Genomic DNA, 23,076 nt, shown 5'->3' with positions numbered 1-23,076 from the left:
CTTAAGAAATTAGGTTTTATATTTGCCTTTTTAATGTTGGAATGAAAAAGTAAATGACCCTTGAAGAGTAACTAGATGCAAATGCTATCAACTAACCTCTACTAATCATTAATATTTTCTTTGACAATAGCAATCTCCTTTATTATTATAATAAAGTAATAGCAGTAAACATAAAGGACCAGAATTTTTAATTTGCTCATCTCAACCTTTCACATCAGAGCACACAACAGGGAGGGACCTGTGCATCGGCCCTTCAAAAAAGGGGCTGTGAAAGCAGCGCATGTCTAGGTTTGTTGGAGCAGGACCCACACTGCTTGAAGCCTCTAAGAAATTCCTGTGTTCTCCTATCTGCTGGCTGACAAGTGCACTGTGGAAAAAAGTCTGTCACCCACTACAAGGCCCCAGGTGCTGTCTCATATCAGCTACAGTATTTATGGTAATTTCAACAGATGGAAGGTCTCTCATTCAGGCAGAACAGACCTGTGGAGCCAGTTAATTCTCTCCCAAAGGAAAAAAATGGGAGACCTAGCAGTAATTCCCTGTAATTCATTCTGGCAGAACAGACACATAGCCATTACCTGAGAAACATCTTAGCACTCACAGTTAAGCTGGAAGGTAAAAACATTGATAAAAGTCAGTCTTAGACTTCTGTGTTTAAGAAAAGTTTAAGAAATAGAGCATTCCTGATTCAGTTAATGCAGTTCATACACAAAACCCAAGAAGCAGTTATGTAGTATTTGGTCAGTTTAGCCAGCCACCAGAGCAATGAACCCATTTTCCAAATTCCAAAATTTGGCATATTTTCTGATTTTTCAAAAATTCTAACTTTTGATGGTCCATAGAAAGAATTTTAGAAGTCAGAATAATTAATACCCACCAAATCAATAAAAAGTTTTACATCCATTTCAGCTGACTCCAGTTATAGGGAAAAGAATTAATAAATTCTCTCTGAGTAAAGCACTTCTTGGATTGTCAGTGAATTTGAGCTGCCTATGTATTTGTATTGGGATATCTCTATAGAGGAATTCCATACACATGTCCTGTAGTATGAAGCCTACTATGAGTAACAAATTCATGGACATCCGAAGGGTGTATTCTTTTTTCATTTATGGCTTTCTTTTAAGGTATAAAATATTATTTTAAAAGTAACTTATCTTCTTTCTAGGCAACTCTTTCCTCTTTCTCTGCCACCCAAAGCTTTATAAGCACATCAATATTGTAAAAGCTGAACTACATGGCAGCTTTAGTTTTATGCACTTGTACATTTCACGCACAAATGAATTCATGCATTCATATGGATATTTGCGTATGCAATTTACATAACTGAATGACAGTTATTTAATTTGAACATTTACATACTTAGAGAAAATAAAGGAAAAGTCATGCTTTGATTTTTGTGTGTCCAAAATAGAGACTGTCTTAAACTGTGGGCGTATAAACTACAAAGTTAGTAGAGATCCAGTCATCTTGTAAACAGAATATCCTGTCAGGTTAAAAAATCAGTTGAAGAAACATCGCAAATATTGATCCAAGTTCAGAAACAGTTTCATCTGAAAATAGCATCTTTATACTAGATTTAGGCCAACAGAAGCTAAATATATACAAGCACTCCTCTATAATAAAACAAATTTAAAGACCTTCCCTTCAGTAGATGTATTTCTGTATAAAACAGGTGTCTATCAAGTCTGGCATATAGTCTTTAATAATCATTACTTATATAGGTACCCACAGGTGACAAGATTTTAACCTTCTTAAATTGTTACACTCTGCAGTTTTAAAGTGCTTAAAATAATCTTAAATATTTTGGAAAAGTATTTTTAAATTTAAATTCTGAGTTTAAATAACAGGCAGTTGCACTTAAAATCAGAAGGAAAAAAGGCAGCTTAGGAAGTATTCAGCATCTAGAAACATCAAATTTCGTGTAAAAATTCTAAAGAAATTATGTTCAGTTTCTGAGTGTGCTGGCAATCAGTTAGGAAATAAACTACACCTAGCATTTTACAAGGCATGGAAGCCAGAAAATCATAATGAAATGTCATAAGTATTTGTACAATAAATATATCTTTGGGTAGAACATCTTCCTCAAAAACTGCCATACATCTCAACCTATGCAAATGCTAAAAGCAAGGACTCCAGAAAAGCTCATAAAAATAAATATTAACTAATTTCTGAAACAATTTGGCAATATGGAATACACAAAAAACTACCCTCACAAGAGCCTATGGGAACAATTCTTAGTGAATTCTTAGTCAAATTTGACCAAGAATTAAAATGCAATAACAGCAGAGATTAAATTCCCACACAAAATAAGAGTCTGTATAAGATAAAATTTGATTATACCATAAAAGAGAAAACCTAAGCAGGACACAGAGCATTCAAAAGCAGAAAGTACAGAGCAGCATGGTTTTTGAAGTCTGAGTCTGTGAGAGCAGCAGAAACAGCAGGGGTGATCAAGAACAAAGTCTACAATAACTAAAGATAGTTAAACTCAAAAGCTCCACTAAAATAATTCAGTTTAGCTAGTGGTCCTTAATTGAAGGCTGATTTAAACTTCATTGCAAAATATAAGTTTAGTTGCTGCCCAAAGTATTGAATAACAGGTTGTTATACTTTTATTTAGTTTGCATTCTGCACGAGATTCCAGCTGAATTAACAATAGGGATAACCTCCCACCCACAAAGATTTAGTTTTGCTTTTATGTCTTAGTTCAAACGCATAACATCAATACTTTGCTTGCTGACAAAGCAAAAACTATTTGAAAGAACACATAAAAATTAAAGCATCTTGCCTGAGCACTGGTGGACCATTGTAAAACCATACTGTCTTTTTCTTAACATTTCAGTCAAGGCAGAAGGACTGAAAATGTATTAGGGAAAACTTAAAGCACTTTTTTGAGTTTAATGTAAACTATTTTCTGTTGATTACAGAAAAACCAGACCTGAAACACAAAAAACCCTCAAAAATATTAAAAATCAGCTGTAAAGTCAGTTACATTAGTTTGTAAACAGAAATTTTGTACAGCAAAATGTCCAAACTGCAAAACCAACTCTCAGCATTTTGAGAATTAGGACACTGAGCAAGCATTTTGTTCAGGATATTGAATACTGAAACTGTAAAGAATGATGTCTTCAATAATGAATGAGCCTGTGATAACCTGACAGATGAACTAGAATGGTGGCAAGTGCAAAGTAATACACCTGGGAAAGGGAAATGTGCTACACCTAATCAGGAGTTCTCAAATGGGCAATAGGACAGGCAAGAGTTCTCAGACTCACTGTGGGCAGTCCAGAGAGGGGGACAGAGCTAGAATGAAGTTCCAGTGAAAGACAAGGAGGAATTAAACAGACTTCATTTCTTTGAAAAAAAAACAGGCACAGAAGTTGCTGTAAAAGTCCACAGAAATCATTAATTCCTTGCAGAAGCTATAATGCAGTGGCTAATTATTACTATATCTCCTAACTGTATTTCACAATAAAGGAAAAATAGGGTGTCCTAAGAAATAACAAGAGCATGCATTTCTATTAAAGACAAGGAAGTACTTTTTCACGTGACACAATTCAGTTCAATTATGTTAATAGCTTCAAATTAAAATCAAATTAATTTAAGTAAATAATTTAAAATTAAAATTAAATTAAAAGAGTTTGCAGACACAGTCATCACTGGCTAATAAATTTGGAAACTAGCAATTTAGCAAGGCCCTAGATCCCACTGCTCCCTTGTTGCAGGGAGGGCAAACAAGGGCAATTTACTCTATCTTTTTCTCTTCCTCTTAGTCCTTCAGTAAGAACCTGTTGTCAGATAAATGTGAAGACAAATGGGTTGGACAACCTCTGGACTAATTTTTATCCCGTAGTTTTATGTTGGTTTTGCACTCCTTTCTTTACAGATTGAAAGTATGTCTCACTTGCTGAGATTTCACCTCCCAATTACTCCGAGGCATTGACTGCTGTATAGAGTTTCAGCTTTATGGCACAGACAGCTCTTCAAGAACCAGTTCAAAACCAAGGAAACAAACAATTGCAGGATTTAAGAATCATCTCACCTTACCCAGACATTAACTCACTCCATTGGCATGAAATTGGACTTCAAAATAAAACAGCTAGAGCAAGCCACCATGCACTACAGACCTGGTAGCTCTTTATTATTCCACTTCTGGGTAACTTACAAATAGCAACGGTGTAAGAGCCATTATCACATTATCAAAATATAACAACAAACAGCCAGAAAATGTGGGCATAGTTACCTCCATGCAGGCTTCTTTCAGGGTTTATCAGCTTTCCCTTTCCTACTCCTTCCACCTCCTCAGCTCTCCCTTGAACGTTGTGATCCACGTCCTCCTTTCCTACATTCAAATATAGCACAATTTCATAATATTTTGTTCCTTGCCAGTCTGTCTTTGCTGTAACTGCTTATGAAAACTGAAAGAATCCAAGGAAGAAAATTCCTGAGGCTGAATTTTGGGAACACCAGGGATATTACTGGAAGTACTTGCACACCAGGAGAAGTAACACATATAATTGTTTCATCAGCACTGTGAAATGTGATAAGGCACAAACTACTTTCTGAAGAATTGCATCAGCTATACAGATTGTTTGAAAACTTGCAGAACATTGTCACTTTCAAAAACATATACTATCATTAGTTCTTCTAGCCTTGTTTTCACTCTTTTTTTTGCTTTTTGATAACTGACAGTTTTTGACCAATAACATATTATTTCCATTTAATTCTCAAAGGTAATTGTTGGATCTACTACATACTGTCCTTCAAACACGTATCTGGATTATAAACGTCTATAAGTTAGATCCATCATTGTCACCATCACTGGAGGCAGAGGTACTGAAAGCATTGGTGGAATTCCATTGCTCAGAGTTCCTGAATTCTGAGCAATGGAAAATGAGGAGAGCCACTGTGGACTACAAGGCTTACAGGACTCAAGCTTTGGGTCTGGATTCCAGTAACATGTTAGATTGTCTGGATGAGGAGGAAGGCTTCCCAGATAATTGTTCATCCTAGCATTCCAGCCACAGGTCACAGCTCTCACTGGTGGAGAATAAGAAGGAGAAAACAAACTCTCAGAACAAAAATCTCTAAAAATTTATTGAGACTAGATATACAACTGAGGACCAGCAGTATGTGGGATTTGTGTTATATGTCAGGGAGTGACAAAGCACTTCCAGCATGTGCTAGAATTCTTTTCATCCAGACATTCCAGGTAGTGCATAATTTTTCCTTTACTCATAGGTTGTTTCTGAGTACATTCTACATCATCCTGTCCAGATCTTGAGAAACAAATGCACCAAAATGTAAATGATGCTGCTGATGGTGTGGAGAATATCTCAAAAGATAATCATTGCAAGTATATAAGAGCTGGCCTCACTGATAGGAATTGCTTTCCAGTTGTATCCTAGTTCCTTTCCCTAGTTCTTAACTTTTTGCAGAGACATAGCTGACAGAATGGTAGAATACATTCTCCTTATTCCTGTGTTACAATGTTGTCTCCAGAGGAATGTCTGAGACAGTCATGAACATTGCAAAGTATTTGCTGCAGCCTAGAATCTCCTCACAGAGTTGCCAGTCTTCCTTAATTTGGTACAAATTCTCTTGGTGCAAACTTTTCCAGACTCACAGAGTCAGATCTGTTTCTTTTCACACAGGTGAGCCTGGGGTTCAGCTTTCGCCCTGCTGAAGTTTGGTGAGAAGCTCTGGTGACCCCAGAAATGACAGGGGTTTTGTGATGGTGGCTTACCCCAGAAAGCATCAGTTTGAGCTAAGTCTGGGCATAATCTGCCACTTCCATGCACTGCATCAGATAGTTCACTTGCACCTCTCTGGTGCCACATTTCTCCATTCCACATTGCCTTTTTCCTTTGATTCTCTCTAGGACTTGGTCTTCCCAGGTTTGACAGAATATTGCCACTGATGCACACCACAGCAAAGCTACACTAGCTTACCTAAAATCACATTTATTAGTCTCTGCAAGGTAGCAAGTGCCATTTGGATTCCAGAAATCTTTAAAGATAAATTTACAGACCTCTACCTGTCCTCAAGGCAGTCTTTTCTTGAGTTGTCTGTCTCACTGTTCCTCAGGTCAACAGATGTTGTCTTATATATCAAGAGTTCTATTATCATTACAGTGCAAGGACTCCATATTGCCAGAGCCTCATACCGCCTCAATGCCTCCCATGGGCAGCTCCTCTTAGCACCAACTCTTAGCCTTGCAGTAATCCTCTAACTCCAGTTCCCAGCAATCCACTCTTTTGTAACACTGTTCTAATTTGGCACAGGTGTGGCCTGTTGTCATCAGGCCTGCCCCTAATCTTTAGTAATTGGTTCAGCTGCAACTCTTTAGGGGATAAGATTACATTCTATACTATCCTCATTTACCCATACTGTATCCCACTACAAACAGAGTTTGTTTTTTTAGTGGTTTTGATTTTGAACAAGTGTGCATTGTTGCAAAGCGCAGTATTTCCAAAGGAAAGAGGGACATGTCCAATCAACACAAACATTAATTCCTCCGAGGTTTGCATGCTCTGTAAAAAAAAAGGCAGTTTCGTACACCCCACACTTTGAGCTCCTGCTAGTGTGGGCACACTTATGTCCAGCAAACTAGCAAGAAAGGCACCTGGGATGACAAGCTGAAATTTTGGTTCATTGGATTATCAGACACAGAAGTTCTGTGCATTCCTTTTATCAATAGCATCTTGAAAAGACCCTATTCTCTACAGGTGTCTATCAAGGGAAGATATACAAATGATGATCTACAAAGATGAGTAAAAACTACTGGAATAGAGGGAGACTTGTGGGGACAAAAAAGAGAGATAAAACTACTGTCTTGTAGAAAGGAAAAGATAAAGTTCTTTACAGCTTCACACAGTTGAATAGCAATTCAATTCTAATACTGAGGAATTAATATGCAAATAAAGAAAACTCAACGTTTGTGCCAACAGAAGCTTTCAGGTCTTAATGTTATTCTTAAAGAAACATCATCTCTGGAAGCAAAAATTCAAAGCAAACTAAATTCTGGGCCTCTGGTTGTAAAATGAAGCTCACAAATAGATCCCAACTGTATTCCGAAAACTCAAGAGTCACAATACAGAGAGCACTTGTTTGAAAAATTTTGGGATTTACCCAAAACCAGTATTCCAGTATTTGGAGAACATGACTTCTAGTTCCTGATTTACCAGATCTGGTATAAATCTTCCAGCAATATTCATCTTCTCTACTTCACTGAAGATCTTGAAGGGCTTCAAGTGTATCACAAGTTGTGAAGAGGTTTTCAGACTAAGTACTTTAACAATAGTATTTATTTATATGCCTCAATTCATCGCGTTTTCAGAATGAGACCTTGGTTTGTTGTAATTGTATACTTAAACAGGATCAACTCTTTTTCAGATAAATGCATTTTTTCATCCTTAGACAACAGTACAAGTAGCTCCTTACTGGTGGTAGATAAGAAAAACAAAAGTACAGCATAACACTAGAAATACACTATTTGCACTGCAGCTAACATAATGAGTCTGATTCTTCCCACCATAAACAGCTCTCTCATTTTCTCTTTACTCACATGCAAAGCTGAATACTTACTTCTGATGTTTCACCACCCACTTCTAACTTATTTCTGAATACTTAGATAAAATCAGAGCTTCTCAAGTGAATATAGTTTCTTTTCAGAGCTAGAGAGAAAGTAGGTTTTGGTCAAGAGTTCACCTAAAGAATGGCTATTTCATTAATGCACTAATTCATTCTTGCACTAAAAATCAGCTTTGTCCAGATTTTACAATTCCATTATGTTTAAATTCCCCAGACTCTGAAAAACCAAGTTATAGAATGTGTTCTTACTAAGCCTGGTTAACATCTGTCTCATGGCCAATGAACCTGTGCAAAGGACCATCATCCATTAGAAAATAAACCTTTCAAATTTGATATAGGATGATTACTTGTTTGTTAAAAAAAAAAGGTTAGTTTTCTGTTCTGCAAAACACCACAGTCCAGCAATAAGGGTAACCTAAAAAACCCCTCTCTTCTCTTCCATGTGTTTAGTTTGAAATCAGCTGATATTTTCTTGATACTGCTGACCTATCATAGAGATTCATATTCTGAATCCTGCCAACAAGCAGATAGTGTCCAGATGGCAACTGTATAGCACTTGAATTGTGGATACCAAACCCTCTTTTTCATCTGTACTTAGCACTGTAACTTCCTGAAAAGAGTGTAATAATATTATTAAAAAGTACTGATTGCTACTGTCAGGCATTCCAGGGTAAGTATTAACTTCTTTCCATTCCCTCCTACAAGTCTGTAAGATGAAGAAATACAAAGAAAAATATGTATGTCTTTGATCTTGCAAGGCTGTAACTGAATCAGTGACCCAAAGTTCAAGAGGTCATTGAAACAAAAGAGAGAAAAGAAGGAAAACAAAAGCCTGTTCTCATGAAACTCCAATTCCACACTTTCTTAATGAGTTCTCAGAAGAGCCTTAACATCATTACTGAATTGTGAAAAAAACCCTCCAAATTATAATGACAATTGAAAACATAATAGACTAATTGCAGCTAAAGTAATGACTCCTTAGTATTCATATGGCATATTACCAGAGGACCTTAAATTCACAAATAGAAGCTATTTTTTTCTTAAACTTGATTTGATTGTTACTAATTAAATTTTTTGGGGTGAATTTAGAGTGTAGTTAGGTTCTGATTTACTCCTATGAAAAAAAGGAAAAATGCTATCATGTTATGCATTAGGATATTCTCATTTATTATTAACATATTAACTAACAGATTATAAGTGGCATTTCAAAAGGCTGCAAGTTCAGAAATTTAATCATATCTATACAAAATTTTTTCTAACAATTTCTGTATCAGATACCATTCTCTTTAAATAGACAATTATATATGATAAAGGAAGTATCAAATTGTTTCTACATTCTTTATCAACACAGGATTTTTTTTATAAACAAGTTTATGCACAATGTTTCTTTTGCCAAATGCAAGTTCTTGTGATTCTTTAAAAAAGGAATCCTAAAGTAGTCTGTATTGTGTAATTAGTTACTGCTCTGTAGTTTCTAGTTCAAAAAATGACTTAGACACATGAAAGAGCTCTGTGTATTTCCTTTTGACGTGAATAGATGCCGTGTAGTGGCGCACCTTATTTGTGCCTGAGCTCTCAGAGGAACTGAGGCATCAGTACATTAGGTCCTGCACAAATATCAGCACAGGCTTGGGTATAATGTGTTTCAGGACAAACCTCTGCAGACTGCGAAGCTGTTACACCAAGATCGCTGTCATAGAGAGATAACTGAGCTAACTCTTATCACTGTGGGGAGCAGGATAGCAGTGGTACCACAGAGTTTCACTGAAAGTGATTTTTGTTGCTACAGTGCAGATAACAACTGAACTTGGAGGGAGTTAAAATTATACTTGAAGTGTGAAAGAAGAAAAGTCAGCAAAGATGCTCCACGGAAGCATACAAGGTGCTTTAAAACAGTACAGGATGAAAAAATGCAGGGCACATGGGGAGGAATGTAATAAACTAAAAGGTTCGTGAGGAGATGTAAACACCAGCAGAGTGTGTGCAAGATACACCAAAAAAAACCCACTAGCTCCATGAGCAGCTCATGGGAGATCACTGGGTAAAACAGCAGCAGATGAATCAACTGCTAGATGAAAGAAAAACAAACACTTAAAACTTTTAGGTCAGGCACAGGTGCACAAATTGGCATAGTGTCACTGACAAGATTTATTAAAATGAACAAAACAACAAAGCAGGGCGATTTTTATTATTAATAAACTGTTGCAAGAGTAGATTGTAGCTACTGCAACAACAAAAGCCATGAAGAGTTCTTTAGTGAGTGAACAGTTACAATGGAACTTCACATTACTCAATAAAGCCTTCAAATTACTCATACCCACCTAAAGGCAACGTCGCACCGTTTGTTTCCAAATTATCTTAGTATAGATGAATTAACAAACAGTGCTCTCGATGTTTTAAAAATTGTGCTAAAATTAAAAATCCAAGCAGAAAACCAAAGGCTATGGTGTTGCCAGATGCATTAGTCGCACACTACCATTGATTCAACTCTTTATCGAGTCACATCCAACTGGGCAAAGCTTCCTTTCTAACAATGGTTGCTGCATGGACTCAATAAAATTAACTCGTGTCAGATCCTAGTGGACAAACATCCAAATAAGATACTACCATTGCAATAGAGTCTATTATTGGAAGTTTCAGTGAAGAACAGGTTTGCCAGCAATTCTGAATCATATTTTAAGTGAGAAGATGATGTCCCCAGCATAGAGCTCTGACCAGTTAATGATCAGAACAATCCCATGCCCCAAAACCCATGTAGTTCTGCACACAAACAGAGACGTCTATCTCTCTTTTTTTAGGGGAGAAGCTTCATTTCCCATTCTTTAAATCTTGCACCACTCTGACTAGAACTGTGTCCATTTTTCTAGCAGTTCATCTAAGTGTCTCTTCAGGCACTTCTAACATACCCAAGATGTAAAAGCAATTTATTTTTTACACTAGACTGCACTACCAGCTACTTATGGATACCTCTAATTTCTCACTAGTTTTTCAGCAGCAACTAACGTAAATCAGGAGTGATTTAGTAGAATAAATAGTTTGCAGCTTCACCACACTGTATAGAGCCAGTCAGATAAAAGAAGCACTGTACATTTGTGGAATGTTGTTTAATAAGTGCTGCACATACAAAAACATGTCTGTGAAGAGCTCCTGACATAGTCTGCCAAAACTCAGACCAACATTTTAGCAAATTAAAAGTTTGCACATATATTTTGAGAAATTGCATTAGGGATTTTTATGGAGCACTGAGTAATGTGCTCAGCACCATCCAGAAAGCAAAGGTAATTTTATCGCTTGTATCACTTCGTAGGATGCTGTGCATTTCATGCTTAAGGCAGGTATTTTTGGCAATACATTCAAAATAAATGAAAACTAATATTTCATCCTCAGGGAATAGGATAAAAGTCGCACAACTACTACCATATTTATTTCAGTCTTGCAACAACATGCACTTTAGGATTTAAACTAATTGAATGTGCTTTGGCTTATCAGCTACTAAAATAAACTTGTTTCCTGATTAAACTGAACTAATTTACCATGTTACATTATGCCTTTTCATAAACAAATATACTTATTTCTTTCACTCCTTACACAGAAAATAATCAGCTTTATGTCCAGCATAAGAATCTCATTTCCAGGAAAGCTTAGTTCAAGTGTCTGGGCATAAAAGGATGTCTTTTTAGAATTGCACTGTGCAGGTAGCAATAGTGTTTTGTTACCAAAAAAAATTTTGAGCTGCTATTTTCTGTGTTCCTGGGTCTCTGATTCTTGGCTTGAAGACAGTCAGCTCTTTGTACTCTGTTATTACAATGAAGTAACCAAAGAAAGAGAGTCTTGGTTTGAGACTGTCAGCTGTTACTAATCACTGCTCCATGGCTTGCTGTGAATCCCTGCTTGCATCTCCCTCCTGCTCTGCTTAGCACACATAAAGAAGATAAATTACTCCCTAGTTTCCCTTCAAAAAGCATATTGTTCGTCACATTCCAATACTGTGAGCAAAAGACGGAATAATGCGAAGAGTTAAATGAGTATCTCAGCAGCCCCGCAGCAGGGTCCTTCTCAGGCAGATGTGTTTCAGGAAATGTGCTTTCCTACTGGTTCTTCAAATGTATCCTGTTATACTGCAAACCTGAAAAGCAAGCCAACTACACTTTTCAGAACAGAAAAGCATAATCCTGTAGGAGCTTTCATTTAGTAATGTAAGCATCATTAACACTCAGTAGATGCACTGCTTTATATTGACATGTTTCATTTTACCAGGTGTTATACTTCATTGTTTATAAATACTTTAGCAAGAACAAGCAGAGTAAAGGGGAGGTTTATGAAATTCTTCCCTGCCCTCAGTGACTCACACTAACAGAGAGAAGAATTTTAAAGGAAGAAATGTAGAACAGTTTTTGTTGGAAGGGGCCTTTAAGGTCATCTTTTCCTACCCCATGCAATCAGGTGGGACAGCTTCAGCTAGATCAGGTTACTCAGAGCCCTCTTCATCCCGACCTTGACAGTTTCCATGGATAGGAGAGACACCATCTCTCTGGCAGTGAGTGTTTCAGCTGCCTCATTGTAAAAAAGTTCTTTTTTATGTCCAACCTCAATCTGCCCTCTTTAAAACCATTACCCCCTTTCCTGTAATAACAGACTTTACTGAAAAGTCTCACCTCCTGTCTCTTACAGGCCTCCTTTATGTACTAGAATGTGCTGAAAGGTCTCCCCAGAGCCTTCTGCTCTCCAGACTGATCAGCCCCAACTCTCTCAGCTTGTCCTCAAAAAAGATGTGCCCTGTCCCTCTGACGCCCTTGTGGCCCCTGGACCTGCTCTAACAGATCCAGGTCTCTCCTGTGCTGAGGACCCAAGAGGTGGATGCAGCGCTCCACTCCCATGCAGGTGGATTCTCATGAGGGCAGAGTCGAGGTGGAAAATCCCCTCTCTTGACCTGCTGGTTATGCTTCTTTTGCTGGCTCATGTCCAGCCTCTCACCCACCGGGTCCTTCTGGGCAGGGCTCTGGGGCTGTTCATGCCCAGCCTGTGCTGATACCCAGGGCTGCCCTGACCAGATGCAGCACTTTGCACATGGTCTTGTTTAAACCTCATGATGTTCACCTGGGCCCACTCCTCGAGCTTGTCCAGGTCCCTCTGGATGATATCTTGTTCCTCAGGCATGTCCAACACCTCTCTCCTTGGTGTCATCTGCAAACCTACTGAGGTTGCACTCAATCCAATGTCTGTGTCATTGATGAGAATGTCAAACAGGGCTGATACAGACACCTGAGGGACACCATCCATCATGGGTCTCCATCTGGACATTGACCAAATCAAATTATTTTTGCACTGAAATAAGCAAGCTAAAAAGAGAGTAAGGCTGTGGAATATCCAAACATGGAAATTGTTGGGATAAAAGTTGCTATTGGTTTGAACCTCAAACTCAGTAAGATTTTAACCAATACTCTAGAATGTATTTCTCTGCTGTATTAGAAGGCTAAACTTGATGGCCCAAGAAATACTTTCAAGCACACACAAAAGATTAGGTTTCATAAAATGAAGCTGTTTTACTGAAAGAGCATTACTCAGTGATGAACCACAACAAGAGAGTCTTTTATTATTCATGGTTAACTGAAAGGTAAAACTCACTGTAAAGCCACTAAAGATTATTTGGATCTCTTCCATTTATAACATTCAATGATGTTCAGACATTATTGTGCCAGGGTTTCACAAACCTTCTCCTTCTAAGGAATAAACTGTAGCTAAAAAAGCAGGTGTTTGCTAGTTTTCTGCCCCAGACACTTTCCTTCTGCTTCCCTTGTAAAAGTTATGGTGTTCACATGACACAGTTCTGGGGTAATTCAAAATGACAAATTATCAGAAAAAACTAACCCTACAAAATCCAGAGGTGATCCTTTTCGGGCAAGGATGGGGCAGGACTGCTGCTGTGGGGCAAGGCTACTCATTTAGGAGCCATTCTTAGCCATTTAATTGGCTCTTTGAATTGCATTACTATATCCCAGCCATGGGTTTCATTAGTCAGCTTGGCTTAATCACGGTCACATAATTTTGGATCAAATACAACTGCTAATTTTCCTCTATTTGCCCACTGTTCTTAACAGAACTGGAAAAAATTAATGTAATATCTAATTGCATTATCTAAAAATTCATATCTAAACAGAGATTAGTTAAATTGATATTTGGGAGCAACTTATCAGTTTATGCAAAAAGACTGTATTTCAGACATATATTTTAAGTGGCTTCAGGAAGTCATTAGCCATATTGATTTAATATTGCTGAACTTCATCTATCCATATAGTTCTTTGAAAATGTTCATGTCTTTTTTTCTTTGCAATTTTATTATTTTACTGTTACCATTATTAAAAAACTCTAGTCTAGAGTTTGGGTAAAATTTGTACCTAATCTTGTGAAGGGCCCAAATGTCAAGGCCTAAATTTAACTTTTGTTTTCTCTGAATGATCAGCACCACAGAGGACATATTCAGCTGCTATTAGAATAAAACTCTAGTGCTTAATCATGTTAATTAAACTTGGGCAATACCTCCACTGCCTTTACCTAACTAATTGTTTTCCTTACAAATTTTTTGTCAGCATATTTTACCGTGACCTTGCACAATGTTCTTAATTTCCACAAATCCTCATCAACATACACAAAAGGGATTGTTCTCATGGTCTCACACTGAGAGTTTACTCATCACACAGTGCTTAGTGGATGTAGGGGGTGGGAGTAGCCCATTTGAGACTGCTTCATTAGGAGAGTGAAAGACAACCTTAAAGGAACAAAATTAGGGCAACACTCCTGAGTCAACAGTTGCCATTATTGCTGCTCCACCATAGGAGTCCTTAACAAGCAACTGCAGTTTCCTAATGAAGAGACCATAAAAAAGTAAACAGGAAAATAATTAGGAATAAAAAGATGCTCTGTTCATAGTGTGTGGGATCTCAGCACCTCAGGACAGAGGTGCAGAGTAGCCGAGACCACCCTTGGGGGGCTCGGAGGTCCTGGAATGTTGCCAGAAGTGTCTGGTGGCAGGACTTTGATCCTACACAGGAGACGACACCTGTATGAGGACTGGGAGGATTTCACTGGGGTGAATGGTGAAGGGATAAGTTAATTAGAGTGTGAGACACAGGGTTTAGGATTTCTGTACAGGGGGGTCTAAAGAAGTAAGATGGAGGAATTGGGGCGTGTCCTGTTCTTCTTCTTCCTCTTCTTCTTGGCCTCCATCTTCTGTGGTGATGGTGGCACTTTGGGATTGGTCTTTACTAGAAGTGCACCGGTTAATAAGGGTAGAAGGTATTGGGGAAAAATGATAAATATTGTATACGTAACTTCGGGTATAAAGATAAGTGACCGCCCCAGGGGCTGCGGGAGTGTGCCCATGGCTGGCTTGCTGTGCAGACCTCTGTCGGGCTGAAAGAAAATCTTTTAGATAAACAATTAATAAACACCGAGACCGAAACAAGATCAGAAGTCTCTTCTTGTCCTTTGAAGCGCCGGGCTGTCCAAGGCCACCCTGGGCCTTTCCAGGCCACCTAAACAGCCGAGAAACCGACAATAGTGTTTTGTGTATAAAAACTTAGCTCAAAACATCTAAAGGCATTTTATATAAAAATCTCCATTGGCAAGGAAGTGCCATCAATTCAATTCTAATATGCTGAGTAGGGAAAGAATTCATCATGGTCATAGGAACCCTCTTTTTTGTTGTTTCAAGAAGTCAGCATGTATAAGGACCAGAATGGACAGATTTTTCTGCATCCTCATTCAGAACTGCTTCATTATTTTATGCATTTTCATCAACATGTTGCTATATCTTGTTAGAATCCTGACCCGGAGGTGTTGGGTGCTGTGCCCACCGATGGGAACCCCATGTCAGTGACAGCTCAGCCAAGAGCCTGCACCTGGGCCCTGAGCACACCATCTCCCCTACTGAGAGGAGTTACCAATGTCCTGTGGGCAGTGACTGAGCACTTTGGGTTTGGGGAAAAGGAGGCGGAGGGGCTGACCTCTCAGAGCGGGAGGCAGCACAGTGGAGCAAGCTTCCCAGAGAGGGGGCCAATAACCCCTGCCTGCCAGTGCTGAGGAGGTCAATGCCATTAACAACTCTTATCTTTGGTCAGCCCTGAGGTCTAGTTGGCCTAGATGGGCATTTCAGCCCCAGCTGAAAATATTTAAAATGCTTATCATTATGCATCAAAAGGCATTATGCATTTTAAAGAAACAAAAATCTAAAAGCGCTGGGGGAAAACACTTAAAACCACAACAATTTTAGTGTAGGAATGGAAATACATAAACTGCTTAGTTTTGTCAGAAGTTTTTAAAAGGCATCAAAAACATTCAGAAATGGGGACTTTTAATATGATAAGCAGTGGCTGAGCATTTTAACCATTTTCAAACTAAAATTATAGGCATGCATAAATGTATATGCTCACATGCACACCCTCTACACCCAGTGTCAGTCTTGCTTGCCCCGAGGAAAGAAAAAATCACCCAAAATACTAGAATCAATCCTACATAATGACTGTTTTTCCTCAGAGGGTTGCTATTTACTTTGGAGTGTAAGAAAAGAGATTCTATTTAAAAGCTACTATTTATGGGCTCTCATTTGTTAGTGATTAATTTTGGAGCCAAATATAAACCCAAGGATGCTTTGCTGGCTGGGAGTTTACACACAGAAACAGAGCTTCAGGCATACCAGCTGCTGACCAGTTACTGTTGTGGGAAAAAAGCAGTTTGCATTTAATTATGTAATATGTTTAATTCTTCTTAAAAAAAAAAAGGGAAAATACTACAGGCAGAAACTTTCAAGTAGTGTAATAGGGAAAACTAGGCATAAACTCCAGTCTCAGACTGAAATAGTTTGTTGAGGACATTGGACTGTTCTGCACAAATCAGTTTATTCCATTGATTCTATTGTGCTAATTAAAGGGAGAAAGTATTCTGGTATTTTGAAGCTGTAGGACTTCTAGTATAGGTTCTACATTCCAGTTTTTAAAACAATTCCTTGGAATTTGGTCTTGAACAAACAGATTCAAAGCTGTTTGTCTTAAACATTATCTAAAGAAAACATGCTCAGTGTATTTTATGCTTGATCTTCCAGGAGTACAGTACCATTAGTGTGCCACTCTGCATTAGTGTGCCCTGTTATAATCCAATATTACACATAGATTATGTGCAGCATGCTTTTGATACGGATTTGGTAAATCCTAGAATTTTATATAATAGAAAATCATAAATAAAATATAATTGACATAAAAGTAGTCATAATATTGTGACTATTCATAATATAGTAGTTGTTCATGATGAGTCATAGAATCAATAGCTCATGCCAATTTACACAACAGTGATCAAGTCAGATGAGCAATCAAAACTACCAGATTAACAATTCAGAATTGTTAAAGTCCTCCTAACTAGATCTTTTTTCTCCTTTTCCCTGCATCTTTTCTCTCTCTTTCTCCTCTTTTAATTATATATTTACCTTCTCCTTGCCTTTCCTATATTCTGAAATATTTTCATTTTTTCACTAATATCTTTGTTAAGCAACAAAATAGTGCTTTGCTTTGTGACACTCTGGAGAACTCCTTCTCATGTCCTTATTTCACACACAGTGTTACTTCCCAAGAGAGGGAAGGGGTAGGTGAAGGAAGAAGATGGGGTAAAAAGCCTGGGGGGGTTTTGGAGTTCTGCACACTTATGCCTACCCCCTTCTTTCTTTTCTCCCCTTCCTTCTCCCCAGCCTCCTTCCCTCCCTCCTCCCCATCAGCGCTTAAAAAAATCATTCCCATTCATGTTGTGTGAGCGCACACGCTGGGAGAAATTGCAGGGGCTCTGCTCCAGATCCCCTTGGCAACCTGGAGCATCCCTGTGCGTGGGGACTGGTGGCACGGCGCAGTTTCCCAGGCCCCCTGGGGAAGGGGAGGCAGAGCAGAGGGGAGGCAGAGGCGCTGGAGCCAGCAGCGAGGAGCAGAGAGCAGCGAGCAGGATGAAAGGGGCACATACATCTCCCGCAACGGGACAATGCGGGCTTTGCTGGCTGACTGTGAAAAGACACGCTGAGGATACAATGCTTTGTGGCACATGAAAGCTCTGGGGACCTTTCCAGAGCCACATTCAGCTCTAAGGAGTCTTGTCAACATCTTAAAATGCAAAGGAAACAGCCCCTCTCGTTTTCCCGTGTTTTAAAAATGGATTTTAAATATTATTTTAGACAATTGTTGTTGCTGGTATGCTGGAAGCTTTTGCAGCTTGCCCAGTTCCCTTTAATTGCAGTGGGAGGGGAGACTGCCCAGCAGGCCCCCAGCAAGGGCTCGCAGAGGTGAGCACTTGTTTCCCCCTCAAACAGCTTTTGTTCATACTTAGCCTGTCATCCCTCTGCTTTGAATGCTTTCTGCTATACATACCACAAGCAGTTACAGCTCAAGAAGAGAGGAATTGCTCTTCCCTATGTCCAAGCTGAGAAATAAATTATCTGATAGCAAGAGCCGGAATGAGACTGAGCAGCCTAGAAAAAGGAGCAATGCAGTGCCAGGCCGAGGGCAGCCTGGGAAGCCAGGCTGGAAAGCAGCTTGCAAAGATGAGAGATCGCTCCTGCTCCCTGACCGTCTGCTCACGCATGGTTCACCACTCAGTCCCAGAATCAGCCCGAGAAAAAATCAGGATCAAAATATCTAATCCTTCAAAACAGCAATCGTTTCTGCCCCACACTGACTCCCTGTGACTTTTGGCGTGTAGGAGGCTCAATCTTCATAAGGGGTGAAGTACAAAAAAAAAGTCAGGCTTGGTTAAAGCACAGGCAGGTGTGCCTGCAAATCCTCTAAGAATGACAGTGCTCAGCCTCTGGTCCTATTATCTGAAAAGGGCAGCATATTGGGAGCTGACTGATTCAAAATCTCTGCATGTCCAAACATTCCTACTAAACTGTACAGTTTAACTGTTTGTGCTCAGGTTGAGAAACAAATTTAAAAATGGTCTTATCCAAAATGAAAAAATAAATAGACCATTGTTGCTATTTTGGAAAGAAAAAGAAAAGAAAGAAACTGATTAAATCTACAAAAAATAAATTGACTGGACTAGTATGTAAACATTCAATCTTTCACTTTGTAACATACGTTTTATTTTAAGTGCCATATTAATACTTTAAAAATACAATTTGTAACAAATGCTGTCTGAGATATGTGCTGTGCAGTTTGATAGCAGATCTAAATTTCCCCAAAATTATTAACTTTATTTCTTTTTTTGGCTAACAGCATTTGCATTATTTCATATTTGCTTTACTTGAGGACTCTAAAAGAAAATCAGTCTTCCATCCACAAATAAGAGGGTTACAGGACTTCCTGTTTGTAAAACTTGAAAAGCTATTTGTAACTTGCTAGTATTTACCATTTTCCTCACAGCATTTCAAATCATAAATGTAAACATATGATGAACATAATAATCCAGTTTTGCAGGTTGAAAAGCTGAGTAGAGAAATGAAGGATCAAATGCTTCAAATGCTGGATTTCCATGCTCAGTTTCTTGCTGGACACTTTGTTCTTTCATTACAATGGCACACACATAAACCAAACAATTCAGTGTGTGAATCTAGTGATGTCTGTTTGCAACTCCTTTTGTGGGTACAAATCTTACTGACTCTAATGGTCTCTGCCAAAAGGGCAGAAAATGAAAAAAGCTGAACTGAAAGGGTAAGTATAAAGCATGTTATTGGTTTCATACTTTGGAGATTTGATCAGAGCCTGGGACACATCCTTGATCTCAGCCACATCAGGGACTAGAGTGCTTTTACTGGAGCTCCAAGTATTGTGTATCTACAATAACTTTTAAAACTTCTAGTTTTGCCAGGCCATGATTCAAGTTTCCATACTATTCCTGTGGTCTTCTTGCCTTATTTTAAATGCTTTCTCATCTGAGACAGGCACCCAAAGCAGAAGTTGGTCAGCTTTTTTTATATTTCATATGTTCAAAGGTAGCATCCCTATAAATGTGTAGGGAATCTTAGGAAGTATGGACTAGGCAGTTCCACATAGGAGGAGATAATAAAGCTAAAAATCCTTTTCTAACCCTATTTTTCATTCTGCACTTTGAAAGCTTGATTGCAACAAGAAGCACGAGGCATCTGCTGTGAGGCAGATGGCACAGCCCTCCTGATGAAGATCGGGCAATTAGTGAGGAGAAGGAAGAGTGGGACATTTTGAGGAGAAGAACTGTGAGACTTAGCTGCATCTGCTGGAAATAGAAAGAGCATTTCCATTTCTGACAGCCCTCATGAGACATTCCCTCTCAGAGACTCAGAGCTCTTTCCCTGGCAGAGCTACACCTTCTATTAGAAAACACATTGCAGCCATTCATCAGTGCAATCTGATGAGCAAACACTATAGAAGATGCCCTAGGGAGCACCCTAATATTCACAGAAGATCCAAACAGAGCCAAGAATTAGGATTAATGTTGCAAGTTCTGCAAAGTTTATGAAAGGCTATAAAGGCTTATTCATGCAATAGTAAGGATTTTCTGAAACAGGCTAGCAGCATTTAATCTGTTTTAAACTCCCATGGCTTGGGATTGAGGTAATCTGAGGTTGCCCATTGAGGATTAAATAAAAGTCTTCATACATGTTAATTGTTGCAAACATTATCAACATGACTTAAGAGTACTCACTTTTCTATCTTACAATTATAAATTATGTGCAGCACATTTTTCAGACTATGGTAACTACATTGATCAGAAACCATGAAATGTCTCACTGGAATATAGGGGGTGTCACACTGCATCAGACCAATAATCTTTACTTTAAGACCAACAATCTTTACTTTAAGATTATGACAGTGACTGTATGAGCTGCAAATGAAGGATATCTTGCCTTGGGTAGCTTTAAGTGTGATCATCAAAACTCTTCCCACAGAACTATTTTGATCATGCTTAGCTCATACTCTAGTCTCAACTGTATCAGGTGAATGTCGTTGTGCTTAAATCCACTAGGAATTGCTGCCCTGGATAGTAAAGCCTCAGGGAAGATGGGAGTCCGAGCAGTAGTCTACTACATGAGCACTACAATCATTGCTGTGCTGATTGGCATAATCATTGTGGTCATCATCCACCCCGGGAAAGGTACTAAGGAAAACATGCACAGAGAAGGCAAAATTGTGCAAGTGACAGCAGCAGATGCCTTTCTTGATTTAATCAGGTATGGCTATGATATTGCACATTTTCTGTACCAACAGCTATTGTAACATTAGACTCACAGAGAACAAAAGTAGAGAATTTTAAACAGTGATTGCATAAAGTTGCCAAATTCCTTTCAACTGTGAGATAACAATATCTCTAACCCATACAATGCTAAAAAAGGATATGTGGATTTATTTCCAAATCAAGCAGTTGCAAGGGAAGAAATTCCTTTTAAAACTAAAAGGAAGACTCTTTCTCTTTCTTTCTTTCTTTCTTTCTTTCTTTCTTTCTTTCTTTCTTTCTTTCTTTCTTTCTTTCTTTCTTTCTTTCTTTCTTTCTTTCTTTCTTTCTTTCTTTCTTTCTTTCTTTCTTTCTTTCTTTCTTTCTTTCTTTCTTTCTTTCTTTCTTTCTTTCTTTCTTTCTTTCCTTCCTTCCTTCCTTCCTTCCTTCCTTCCTTCCTTCCTTCCTTCCTTCCTTCCTTCCTTCCTTCCTTCCTTCCTTCCTTCCTTCCTTCCTTCCTTCCTTCCTTCCTTCCTTCCTTCCTTCCTTCCTTCCTTCCTTCCTTCCTTCCTTCCTTCCTTCCTTCCTTCTTTTTTCCTCTCTCTCTCTCAAAAGAAAGACCTTTGTTCTGCTATCTGCACATACCCATACGCATCAGTATTTTTTCCTCCTTCCGTAGCACAGACCTTATTACCAAATTCCTCTCCATTTCTTCCAACTTGCAACAGTTTTCTCACTTCACCTGAATCCCTGTTTACTTATTTATTTCAATTTTGAATCGTAGCCACCAATCTGGGTGCATCTACTCAATTTATTCCATTTATATGAATGGGAAATGACTTTCAGGAACAGGCAAGTAAAATGCTTGAGATAGAGGGCACAGATGTAAAATCGTGTTTTGTCCTTGCTCAGAGAATCTGCAGTACCTCTTTTACAGAGCTAATATGTCACAGATACATTCCAGGGAGTAGGGAAGCCGAGGTTTTGAACTCAGGAGCTTTTCCACAGGTAAAACCACCAAAATTTTGTGTTCCACTAACCCATTTGGAGAATACGGAGACATGGAGAAAGGATCACGCTGCCAGAAAGGGGGACTACAGAAACCTCCATGAAGAGGTTTGCACTCAGAATCCTCAAGATTTATTCAGTTAGACTGTTTCTAAATCACTCAGAATTTCACAAAACAAAGGAAAACAAACAAACAAACCCCTATCTGCAACAAATGTACAGACACATGTATGTATTATTATTATTACAGAATACTCAAACTTCAGAAAGATTTGCGTATAACCACAATGAGACTAAATTAAGTAATAAATATCATTAAATACTAGACAACATAAATGCAAAAATTGTTTGAAAACTCAAAATATATTAAATATTATTAAAGTATTTATTAATCTGGATTCATAATGCATTAATAAGTACAAAATTAAAAGTGAGCCCATAGAGCTTTGTACATTTAGTAATTTAGCTAATATACTTCTCCATAACCAGACCTGTTACACAACATTGAATACAGAGATTCTAATTGCCAGAACCTATCCAATCCTACATTTCATCCTGGTAAAGCTAACCAGGCCAATGCTACATGCAAAGCTCTACTCACTGAATATGTAATCACATATTATTCTTAGGATTCCTCAAAAATTAGCTCTCCAGTTCTTTTATTAGCTATGTCCTTACTAAAGGAATTATTACCATATTATTCTCATGTTCTTTTTTTTCTCTTTCACAGAAATATGTTCCCTCCAAATCTGGTGGAAGCTTGCTTTAAGCAGGTAATTTTTAATTTTTTTTAATTCCAAATAAAACATGAAGAAGTAAGAAATTAAATGTAACCATGCTTGCCTTAAGAATATCTACTTACAGCAGGAACATAACTTACATTTGCTGCCAGATGTCAAAAAAAAAAAAAAATTCCCTGAACTAAACCACCTAAATCTATGCTGTTTTCAATCATATTGAGACAACAGTGTTTGTTAGGAGAAGTGAAGAAAACCCACACAGTTTGGCAAATCAAAAAATTACTTTTTTCAAAATGTCAAATTCATCAGTTGGCAGCAAGGTCCATTAGAGTGAATTCAGGATCTACTTTTCTAAAACAGTGTTGTGTTAAACTGGGAGATACTGAGATATTCATCATCTGTGCAAAGACTGGAAGATTTCCAAGGATGCCACATGACAAATATGCATAGGTTGGAAACAGGGGAAAAAATTTTATGGGCATTAACAAAAAAAGCAAATGAAGATCTTCCTGTCACCTACAGTAGAAGTCCTTAGGAGTGCTTTTTTTACATTGCTTTTCAAAGTCCTCTATCATTAGTC

At 38.3% G+C, this 23,076-nt stretch overlaps 1 protein-coding gene across 1 annotated transcript in view; it reads left to right on the top strand.

The window, feature by feature from the left end:
* Window positions 1-23,076, top strand: part of SLC1A3 (solute carrier family 1 member 3) — a 65,385-nt gene that overhangs the window by 25,082 nt on the left and 17,227 nt on the right. The window contains exons 4-5 of the mRNA XM_058043856.1: window positions 20,563-20,767; window positions 22,487-22,529. Of these exons, the coding sequence (XP_057899839.1) occupies window positions 20,563-20,767; window positions 22,487-22,529 (248 nt within the window). The remainder of the gene's footprint in view (window positions 1-20,562; window positions 20,768-22,486; window positions 22,530-23,076) is intronic.

The sequence above is a fragment of the Melospiza georgiana genome, chromosome Z, assembly GCF_028018845.1.
Source record: "Melospiza georgiana isolate bMelGeo1 chromosome Z, bMelGeo1.pri, whole genome shotgun sequence".
In the NCBI taxonomy this organism is placed as follows: Eukaryota; Metazoa; Chordata; class Aves; order Passeriformes; family Passerellidae; genus Melospiza; species Melospiza georgiana.
This window is presented reverse-complemented; position numbering and strand designations above follow the sequence as displayed.